The sequence below is a fragment of the Salvelinus sp. IW2-2015 genome, linkage group LG15 (assembly GCF_002910315.2).
Source record: "Salvelinus sp. IW2-2015 linkage group LG15, ASM291031v2, whole genome shotgun sequence".
Taxonomy (NCBI): domain Eukaryota; kingdom Metazoa; phylum Chordata; class Actinopteri; order Salmoniformes; family Salmonidae; genus Salvelinus; species Salvelinus sp. IW2-2015.
In genome coordinates this window covers 45,144,029-45,156,038 of record NC_036855.1, presented here as the reverse complement: position 1 = coordinate 45,156,038, position 12,010 = coordinate 45,144,029, and the positions used below count along the sequence as shown (strand labels likewise).

Sequence of the window (12,010 nt, the reverse complement as noted above, 5' to 3'; positions counted from 1 at the left end):
CTAACTATCTTGATTAAAAAATACAAAGTAGATCTGTATAATTGATAGGCCATGTATTTGCGGGCAGAAAGTTGCACTGGTCTGTATGGTTTTATGGTTCTATCAGGCTTTCATTCTGCGATGCTGATTTGTCTGCGCTTGACCTTTCTAGCGTACTGTCCCATCATCCTGCACTGAGGGTCCTGTGGGAGCACTGCATGCTGCCCAGTATTGTTGCTAATGAAGCCTGTCATCCCTTCACAGCCTCTCCAAGCCCTGCAATGGACAGAGAGACAACTTTTAGCCCATCTCCCATTGATCCTCTCATATATTCCCAACCAGCTCTGGACTGCTCTTACCCAGTTACCGAACTGGACCATTTTCCACTCTTGTGGACACGCTGCATGGTCAGACCTCTCATTACATGCCCAACCACTGAGATATGGTTCAGACTACAGATACACTACACACATCATGTATATGACTACCTGGAATGAAGTACAGAAAAATACATTAGAACAGTTTTCAATGTAGATGCACTGTTGTGTTGAGGCCATTGTATACAGGTATAAGTCATTGCATATGAAGATACCATGCGTTCAGGAATGGTAACTTTTCATTTCAGCTGGAGTGGAAAGATGGAGGGAGATGAGAGAATACAAACTTTGTGTGTGTGTGTGTGTGTTGTGGTGTGTTGTGTGTGTGTGTTGTTGTGTGTGTGTGTGTGTGTGTGTGTGTGTGTGTGTGTGTGTGTGTGTGTGTGCGTGCGGTGCGTGCTGCGTGCGCTGCGTGCGTGCGTGCGTGCGTGCGTGCGTGCGTGCGTGCGTGCGTGCGTGCGTGCGTTCCATGGTGTTCTCATGAGATGTATCCTCTTGCTCTGACCTTTGTGTCCATGGCTGTTTTCTTCCTCTAGCCCTGGCAGTGTGGAGACATGGGAGTGAAGAAAACATATCACACTGTGTTCTCATTAGTTCACAGTGTTGTCAACTTACGCAAATCACCTGTCAACCCCAACACTTGCACTTGACCATTCATTTCAAATGTCTGGGTTTTCTACTGGCACCCCAGAATTTATTATTTCATACATACCATATTTAGCCCATGAATGGATTTGTCCCCTAGCGACTCATTGATATACTGCAGTATTTCTTCAAGGCAGAACAACCCATTCCCATTGTATTCATTGATGACCAGTAATTATCTTGAGTTTGGAAAAATACCAATGCAAACAAACACTAGAACAAATACTAAAACCACTTGAGACAGGTCCATAGAGAAGAAAATAACAACCCGTACAAATACAGAATTCTAACAATAGCATTTTATTGTAGAAAATGCCCTTGCTGACACTTTCCTTTACTATTACTGCATTGCAAATAATTCATGATATAATATGATTGGATGGACTGTTTCTGATACAAATATGTATTCCATGCAAACAGAAATGAGTCATTAGGACGTCCCCGGAACATCACGAAATGGTCGCCTAAAGTCGACATGACATTGTGCCATTGTTCTATGTACATTTTGTCTAGTTCCCAGGTTGTTCCCGGGACATCCCCAGGGACAGTTGTAAGATGTTTTCGGAATGGTGTGTCATGGTCCTGTAGAGGTTTTAACTAGTTCCCGGTTTGTTAAAGGGATATCGCGAAGGACAATTTTAGGACGTTCTCAGGACGTTGTGTCATGGTCTTGTGAAGGTTTTTGTCTAGGTTCCGGTTTGTTTCCGGGGACTTCCCCAAGGATGTTTATAGGACGTTCTTAGAACGATCTGTCATGGTCCCCTGGAAGTTTTTGTCGAGTACACGCTTAGAAAAAAGGATTCCAAAAGGGTTTTTCAACTGTAGAAGAACCCTTTTTGGTTCCAGGTAGAACCCTCTGTGGAAAGGGTTCTATATGGAACCCAAAAGGGTTATACCTGGAACCAAAAACGTTTTACCTGGAACAAAAAATTGTTCTTCAAAGGGTTCTCCTATGTGGACAACTGACTAAGCCTTTTAGGTTCCTTTTTTTCTAAGAGTGTACGCGGCTTGTTCCAGGGTGGCGTTTATAGGACGCTCTTGGAATGTTCTGTGATTGTCTCCTGGATGTTTTTGTTTAGTACCCGGTTTGTTCCGGGACACCCCCCAAGGATGTTTATAGGATGCTCTTAGAACGTTCTGTCATAGTCCCTGGAGGTTTTGTTCCGGGAACGTCACCTGATGGTTGCAAAGAAACGTTCTACCCCCCAAAAAGCTATACCCCTTGTTACTGTTGCCGAGGCCATCAAGATACACTCAAGAAAAACAATTGTATTTTTCATAGTGATTCAGGAGTAACATTGAAACAGAATAAAATGTGTCACCAACATTAGACCACTATATGGAAAACTCTGTAAATAAGTAAATGAAATCAATGATGAAGAGAATAGTCACATTAATTTATAACTAAAATAGAAGTGCAGATGGCACTATTTTGCTTAGTGCAGAGATGTGTTATACAGTGCATTCGGAAAGTATTCAGTACTTTTTCTACTTTTTGTTACATTACAGCTTTATTCGAAAATWGATTTTTTTTAATACTCATCAATCTACACACAATACCCCATGATGACAAAACGAAAACAGTTTTTAAGAATGTTTTTGCTAATTTATTAAAAATAAAAAACAGAAATACCTTATTTACATAAGTATTCAAACCCTTTACTATGACACTCAAAATTGAGCTCAGATGCATCCTGTTTCCATTGATGATCCTTGAGATGTTTCTACAATTGATTGGAGTCCACCTGTGGTAAATTCAATTGATTGGATATGATTTGGAAAGGCACACACCTGTCTATATAAGGTCCCACAGTTGACAGTGAATGTCAGAGCAAAAACCAAGCCATGAGGTCGAAGGAATTGTCCATAAACCCCCGAGACAGGATTGTGTCGAGGCACAGATCTGGGGAAGGGTACCAAAAATGTATGTTAGCATTGAAGGTCCCCAAGAACAGTGGCCTCCATCATTCTTAAATGGAAGAAGTTTGGAACCACCAAGAATCTTCCTAGAGCTGGTCACCTGGCCAAACTGAGCAACTGGGAGAGAAGAGCCTTGGTCAGGGAGGTGTCCAGAAACCCGATGGTCACTCTGACAGAGCTCCAGCATTCCTCTGTATAGATGTGCGAACTTTCCAGAAGGACAACCATCTCTGCAGCAATCAGGCCTTTATGATAAAGTGGCCAGACGGAAGACACTCCTCAGTAAAAGGCACATTGGAGTTTGCCAAAAGCCACCTAAAGGACTCTCAAACCGTGAGAAACAAGATTCTCTGGTCTGATGAAACCAAGATTGAACTCTTTGGCCTGAATGCCAAGCGTCACGTCTGGAGGAAACCTGGCACCATCCCTACGGTGAAGCATGATGGTGGCAGCATCATGATATTGGGATGTTTTTCAGCGGCTGGGACTGGGAGACTAGTCAGGATTGAGGGAGAGATGAATGGAGCAAAGTACAGAGAGATGAATGATGAAAACCTGCTCCAGAGCGCTCAGGACCTCAGACTGGGGTGACGGTTCACCTTCCAACAGGACAATGACCCTAAGCACACAGCCAAGACAATGCAGGAGTGACTTTGAGACATGTCCTTGAGTGGCCCAGCCAGAGCCTGGATTTGAACCCTGTTTTTTTTGTCATTATAGGGTATTGTGTGTAGATTGTTGAGACATTAAAAAAAAAAAAAAAAATTGAATAAGGCTGTAACGTAACCAAATGTGGAAAAAGTCAAGGGGTCTGAATACTTTCCGAATGCACTGTAGGTAATGCACGTGTAGGTGACTTCTGAGAATGCTACAGACTTTGTGGCGCAGCAGAAAGATCAGCGTAACCCAAATCCAGAGGTTGTGATTTCATATCCCAGGGTGGTCACATTGAAAGGTCAGTACTAAGTGATTATGTCAAATGTAACCATATTGTCTTTGATTAAAGATTTGTACACTATTTTAGCTGAAAAGCCTACCACTTATCTTAAAAGCCCCATAACATTTCATTACTTTACTTATAATGGTTTGGGACATCTGGGACCATCATGTGACGTCCTGACAACTGGCAAAACAAATGTTTTGAGAACATCTTACAAATGTCCTAACATGGTCCTCAATGACTTCCTGTTAATGTAACATGTGTGATAGGAACCCTGGTCCACCTTGTGAGAAACCAACATCTTAACCAATAGACCAAGAGGAAATTCCCTTTTGGTCTGAGGGCCGACACTGATTTTGAAGTCACAGGTGGGGTTACCCATCACATGACCTTGAGCAACCATGAGTAACTCATGACCGCTACAATAACTTACAGGGAACTACACATAGGTCCACCAGAGAATGTTATTTGGTTGTTGTGTCATGGTCCCCTGGCGGTTCTTGTTTAGTTCCCGTTTTGTTCCAGGGACAAAGGATGTCCTCTTATGGTCCTGAGGTTTTAATGTTCCTAGAACGTTCTCTGAACGTCAGTGGGATACCGTCTCACTGAACCCTCAAAGGGACCTAATAGGAACATTGCCTAATGCAATTATGCACAATACATTTTTATATTCAAAATTTTGCAGCCTGCTAACTATTACATCTTCCTGATTAATCCTGAAAATTTGATTTCTCATAGAGAAAAAAAAAATATTATGACCATAACAACGCAACATACTTTATTCACAAAGGGGACCTCRTTAACACATTCAAATGCATTTAACGACATACAGCTGCTGTGATGACATTTGATGCATAGCATATGTGAAAATGTGTGAAGTATTGCATACATTGTTTATTTGTATCAACAATGTGAGAGAAAAAAGTTGTTTCAGCTTAGCATGACAAAGTGCTGAGTGGATAGTGCAAATGACATACTGATCATTTGACAATTAGTGTAGAACAAACAACAAATTATGCCCAACAGTTTTAACATATTCATTATAAATTACATCTTCTCACGAATTAAGAATTTATTTTGTTAATAGTTAGTATACCCATTAGAGAGCCACGGATATGCTCTAGTAATAAATAAACATAAACAACAACTGCATAATATTTCTCTAGTGAAAGTGTAGTGATAACCCTCCCAACCCTCCACAATAAATGGCTTTTTGACTTCAGTCTTCCCACTGTTGACAATGACACACTCTGTGTAGGGCAGGTTCCGGTCATTTGTGTCTTGGAGCTCGATGGTGTGAACCACAGACTGAAAAGAGAAGATTAGAATATATACTAGCGATTCATTGTACCACTGTACACGCGTGCGTGCGTGCGTGCGTGCGTGCGTGCGTGCGTGCGTGCGTGCGTGCGTGCATGCGTGCGTGCGTGCGTGTGTGTTCATGTGTATGTATATGTGTGAGTGACAAATTATTTTCCAATGTCAGTGGCCACAAAAAAATTTCAAACTCTAAAAACAAATTGTTTGCCTCCACTTACCATAACCTCCAGCATCTTCCCAAACACCACGTGCTTCCCGTCCAGCCTAGGAGCCCTGGCCGCAGTGATAAAAAGAACTAGGAGCCGTTGGTGTCTGGGCCCGTGTTGGCCATACTGGCCCAACTGCTCCCAGTTGCTTCAGCTTGAAGTTCTCATCAGCAAATTGGTTGCGTAAATGCTTCTACCTGTGGCAACAAATGAGGAAACAGCATTTAGGGACTGTGTAGGGACGGATGAAGAGACTGGGACTGGAGACTATGGGTTCTGGTCAAACGTAGTGCACTATATAGGGAATAGGTGCCCTCTGGGATGGGCCCACTGAGAACTTTGGGGGAGTGTACATAAGCACCTTCTCTGCTTTGTTGATATACTATTCCCAACATTCACCATAAGATCAAATGTCTAAGACAGGTCAAATTCTATGTGATCTTTCTTACCTCCAATCCCATCTCCAGCTGGAAGTCAACGTTCAACATGAGATCAAATGTCTAAGACAGGTCAAACTCTATGTGATCTTTCTTACCTCCAGTCTTATCTCCAGCTGTGAAGTCACCGCCTTGGATCATGAAGTCCTTGATTGCCCGATGAATCTTACTTCCTTTGTAACCATATCCTTTCTGCAAAGACGATGATTTTGGAAATTCACATGACTGTATCACCTATCCATTTGCAAATGTGCAAGAGATATGCAGGTGTGTCAGAATATAGGCTACTTTAGATGCTATGTTCAGTCTACACTTTAAGAACAACATCATGTCAACAGTTAAAGGGGAAGTTCAGGATTTTACAACTTGTGTTTGACGGTTCCTCACACTGAAGGATAAACTGTAATCTATGGGCCAGGAGAAACTGTAATCCATGGTTCGGTTTTCTCTAAACAGCCATGATCATAGACCTATGATCTATGGATGGATAATTGGTATTCTGATGCTTTCCTGTCTTGTTTACTCACACAACAATAAAAACTTTTACACGGACAGCGTACAGTGGCCTACCTCCCCTGTTGCAAGACCCACAAAGGTATTCACAATCAGTGGAAGAAGGTCTTCAAACAGGCCAATCACAATCCTGCCAACCTCATGGCCTGTCACAGTGACATCAAACAACACCTGAAATAGGGAAACAAACACAGGAACTAATTATATAACAAAATAATTGAATAGATTGAATGAGAGTAGAATGTAATATAATGATTTTCTTTTTCACATTAACTTCAGTAATTGATTAATATACAGTAGAGTTCTTTTGAAATGTAAAACAGAAGTGATCATATTTAATTATTGTGGTGATATATTGAGCTGTGAACTGAAGAAAACTATAAATTAGGCATACATACAATAGGTCCACATTTTATTTATACACTACTGGTAATGGATGATGAGTCATTACAAACATTTGAATGGCTGAGCTCTCTCATAAACATAAGCCTGAACTCAGGCTTTTTATAAAGTATATTTTCCTATATGGTGCATGCCAGGGGAATGAGTGTAGCTTATTATGTAGACGATATAAGCTACTAGTCTACAGTAGTCCTACTCCTCCATTCCAGCCTAGCCTATTTGAATAAGTTTATTACAAAAATAGGCTATTTTTAGATCCATCTCCAGTGAACTATTGCTAGCTCCTAAAATTGTACAAGATTATAACGACACAAGGTGAGACCCAGATGCAGACACAGGAGGCAGATGGTTTGAGCTCTGATATTTATTATAATCCAAGGGGTAGCCAAAAGGCAGGTCAGGGACAGGCAAGAGTTCATAGCCAGGGCAGAGTCCAAAAACTCTGATACCTCATGGAGTACTCGAAAGGGGAGAGTCCCGTGGCCCAACAGGGAAGAGTGTTCCGGGCATACTCCACCCAGACCAGTTGTCGGCTCCAGGTAGTGGGGTTGGTCGAGACGAGGCATCTTATGGTTGTTTCCAGGTCATGGTTTGCTCACTCCTACTGGCCGTTGGATTGGGGATGGAATCCGGAGGACAGGCTGGCCGACGACCCAATAAGGGTGCAGAAAGCCTTTCTCGTCTCAGAAAGAACTGAGACGAGAACTGATGACCCTGGTCGGAGACCATGTCCACCGGGAGGCCGTGGATCCTGATCCGGACTAGGAAAAACCAGGAGCTAAGTGACAACCGCTGGTTGACTTGGCAAACAAGACGAACTGGCACAGACAGACAGAAAACACAGGTATAAATAAACAGGGGATAATGGGGAAGATGGGCGACACCTGGAGGAGGGTGGAGACAAGCACAAGGACAGGTGAAACAGATCAGGGAGTGACACAAGATATGTCGATAAATGTACCAAGACGTTCAACGTTAGAATGGGATAAATGCAATGTGCTGTTATTGCCCTATACACGTTATGAACTATGCCTAGTTAAATAAAGGTTTTTTAAATAATAAAAATGAAAATGTAGACTCTCGTTGACTCTTGTACCAGTATGTATACAACACAGTAGCTGTTCGTTCATGAAGGCTTCCATCAAATTCCCTCTTGAGGCAGCCTGGGTTTGTGTGCGTAGATCTACGTGCATGCGTGCTCTTGGGTAGAGTCCGATTTTTTTGGAGCAACATGCACCTTTTGTAACATGATACCCTCACAGGCCCATGTGTTCCTAATCCTCCGAATATCAACATACACAAGGTGGCGATAGCAGAGATTTTCTTGTTGTTGTCTTCCCATTTGTGGTAAAAGCAAAGAAGAATCACATTTAAAACATCATCACCACTGTTAGCTTATTTAAATGAAAACCAACTGCATATTTGAATAATGGCTACATATAATGAAAGTTTAGGTTTGTTTTACATTATCTTGTGTGCCTGCCGGTTGCCTGCCAGTTGGCTGTAGGCTATGCCGCTAGCAGTTTGCTAGCTATCTGGCTAAAAACAGCAAGCAAGCTGGCCTTTTAGCTTCCCACGTGTGAAATAATCTGATTTCTAATTGAATCATATGGCCCGGCAAATATTCTTCACTTGCCAGTGTAACCTATAACACTATCCCAGTATAATATGCTACTTGAATGTATTCTCTCCCATATCAGCTAAAAATAGAATGCCATCATTTTTGCTCACAGAGAAAAAGCACATGGCATGGGGCTGTTTTTAGGTAGTCAATCAGGTAGTTATTACTTCTAAACAAAATAAATTTGGGGGGCATTCTAATAAGGCTACAATGTTGTTTGGTTTATTGTTTGAACAGTCACAGAGATTATATTTGGTTATCAATGGAAAATGTTACATTTACATTTTAGTCATTTGCATTTACAGTAGTTGAGTGCATACATTTTTTTATAGGCTTCTTATTGAATGGCAAGCTAAACCAAGACACCAATCTTGAAGTTGAGGTGATTTGGAAGTTGATTAGCTTCCCACATAGCCATGTGAAATAATCAGATACGAAATTCCCTTGCCCAGTGGGTATAGATCAGATCAAGGAACCAAGCAAGTTGAACTGCCTCCACAACACTGCTACGCAATGAATGATATGGCGCGTTACAAACGTAATGTTGCACAGGAGTACATCGAATGTCAGAAGATACTACAGGTAGCCGCCGCCTTTTATGACGAAAAACGACATTGCGACACTACGCTACTCTCCGTAGGGTATAAACAGCCCTAGAATGTAGACCAACATACTTCAGCTCAGTGAGAAATGGCGGAAAGATAGATGCGCAGGAGCGAGCGCTCTACAACCCGACAGTGCATCCTGTGTAATTTCGAGCATTGCAAAACCATCATTTTACGCATTATAAGGTGGAAGGCTATAGTGGGCTTCAGCCATGGTCATTATCTCTAGGCTATTTATTACACATTAGTTATTTAGGCTACTGTTCATAGGTCTGCCTGCTGATTAGGCCTAGAGATTTGTTGTAATGAAACGACTTGAAGAGAGCTATTTATAGTTTTCAGTTTGTCGTGTTCTTGGAGTTTTCAGATTGTCAATGCACTTGATTTCAATCTCTTCCTGTGTATTGAAGAATTTCAGCAGTGGCACATGCAGTGGAGATGGCTTTTTTTCAATTTCCAGTGCTGCTTGTTGTTCTGGGTGCTACTGCCATGCCATGTTCTTCCTGAAAAAGATTCTGAGTGGCTTCATCTGGGATATACTGGGTTAGGAAACGTGTCATGCCCAGTAGCCTCTGTAGATATTTTCTGTCTTCTAGTGGGGACATCTTTGTGATTGCTGACACCTTGCTTAAACCCCATCTGTGCTGGTGATGTGCCCCATGTATTTCACTTCACTCACCATGTACTGTATCTTGTCATCATTGAACTTCACATTCAGATGGATGGCTCTGTCCATTGCCTGCTGTAGAATGCGGTCATGCTCTTCTTTAAAAAACGATCTGAGTTAATCTGCTGAAATACCTCGCTGGCACTTTTTTTTGCCATAGGATAAGCGATTAAACTGTTACCTCCCCTATGGGTTATTGAATGTGCAGAGAGTGGCTGATTCCGCATCCAACTTGATTTGCCAATACACATCCTTCTCATCTAGAATAGTGAAGACCTTATTGCTTGTTGGTTTGCATTGCACATCCTCTGGCGTGGGTATGGAGAAGTGTTGATGCTGTATGGACTTAGTCAGGTCCTTAGGGTCCAAGCATACCCTAACAGAGACATCTTTCTTTTCAGTTATGACTAGACTGCTCACCCACGCTTTTGGTTTTGTTACTTTGCTGACCACACCCTTCTGCTCTTGGTTGTCCAATGTCTCTTTCAGCCTGTCAAGCACAGCATATGGGATTTTCCTACATCCATGAACAACAGGAGAGACTTTTGAATCAATGTAGATGTGGTGCTGGCCTGGAAACTCACATAGTCCTTTGAACACAGATGCGTAGCGCTTGCGGACTGTGGTGTGCAACTGTTTCAACTTTTCTGATGAGGTAAAGCTGTACACAGACCTCTCTGTCTAGTAGTCAGATGCAGCTGTAACATAGACCTTTAGCTTGTTTGTGCAGTGTGCACTTACAATGTCATTACGCCCTTTGGTTTTATGCAGGTGCCTCCATGGGATATGAATACAGTCTCAGTCTCTTTTAATTTGAATTACTTGGGACATTTTTCTGCTAACACTGTCTGTGATGCTAAACACAATTGTCTCCTTTAGCATTAGATCCTCAGTGTCTCTGAACTCACAGTTGCGTGCTCTCAGCCTCAGTTCGGTTATAAACTTGTCAATACCTGCTTTTCATTGAACTTGTGTTCCTAAAACGGATCTCTCCAACAGTATTCCTCCGTGGTGCACAATATTTTTCAAACGCTTGCTCACCTCTGCCATTTTCTTGTCCTGTGGATCAGCATATGGAATCTCCATCATGTTGTAGATCTCCATCGCATCCTCGCCGATGCAGTGTAGAAAAACTGCTATTTTCGACCGGCTTGTCATTTACCCCACTGGCTATGTAATACAGGTTCAGCCTTGTTCCCATTTCCACCAATTTTCGGTTATGTAAATGACTGCATTGCTGCTCATCCCAAGCTCATATCAAAGTATTTATGTTTCACTCACGTCCATTAGCGTTAGTAGTCTGCTGGCAAAGTCCACATTCTCACTCATGCAGCTAGCTACTGGAATTTTTTTCTCCCTCCATTTTTGATTGAAGATAATGTCCAATTACATCCACTCTTCTGACACTTCTGACCCCCGGAGAATAAATCACTTTCTCCCGGGTAACCCGCTATTTCCCGGCAAAACCAGAAGTGTCCTTCAAAAGCATTATAAAGCATATAAATGGGCCTATGTCTGGATTTGATTAGAGCTTTGATCGAAAATTCAAGCCTGATTCTTCCTAAGCCTGATGAGCCATACATTAAATACATTTAATGAGCCCAAGCCCAAACAAGACCAAATGATTGTGCTGTTATCGAATACATGTAAGACACAGGCTACTGCACATGACCCACGACAGGAAAACATAAAAGCCAATAGATGTAGCTAGCTACACTTGAAGTCGGAAGTTTACATACACTTAGGTTAGAGTCATTAAAACTAGTTTTTCAACCACTACACAAATTTCTTGTTAACAAACTATAGTTTTGGCAAGTCAGTAAGGACATCTACTTTGTGCATGACACAAGTAATTTTTCCAACAATTGTTTACAGACAGATTATTTAACTTATAATTCACTGTATCACAATTCCAGTGGTTCAGAAGTTTACATACACTAAGTTGACTGTGCCTTTAAACAGCTTGGAAAATTCCAGATACTGATGTCATGGCTATAGAAGCTTCTGATAGGCTAATTGACATAATTTGAGTCAATTGGAGGTGTACCTTTGGATGTATTTCAAGGCCTACCTTCAAACTCAGTGCCTCTTTGCTTGACATCATGGGAAAATCAAAAGAAATCAGCCAAGACCTCAGAAATTTCCAAATGCCTGAAGGTACCACGTTCATCTGTACAAACAATAGTACACAAGTATAAACATCATAGGACCATGTAGCCGTCATACCGCTCAGGAAGGAGACGTGTTCTGTCTCCTAGAGATGAACGTACTTTGGTGCGAAAAGTGCAAATCAATCCCAGAACAACAGCAAAGGACCTTGTGAAGATGCTGGAGGAAACAGGTATATATATCAACAGTAAAACGAGTCCTATTTCAAT

The 12,010-nt window shown here is 41.8% G+C and overlaps 1 protein-coding gene across 1 annotated transcript; it reads right to left on the bottom strand.

Annotated features, from left to right (window-relative positions):
- Window positions 1-229: 229 nt before the first annotated feature.
- LOC111974386 (peptidyl-prolyl cis-trans isomerase C) lies at window positions 230-10,736 on the bottom strand. Its single transcript, XM_070447364.1, is given in 10 exon segments — window positions 230-255; window positions 862-894; window positions 5,055-5,169; window positions 5,400-5,471; window positions 5,474-5,523; window positions 5,526-5,570; window positions 5,573-5,584; window positions 5,923-6,016; window positions 6,395-6,508; window positions 10,674-10,736. Coding segments are annotated over 10 exon segments (624 nt in total).
- Window positions 10,737-12,010: the final 1,274 nt, after the last annotated feature.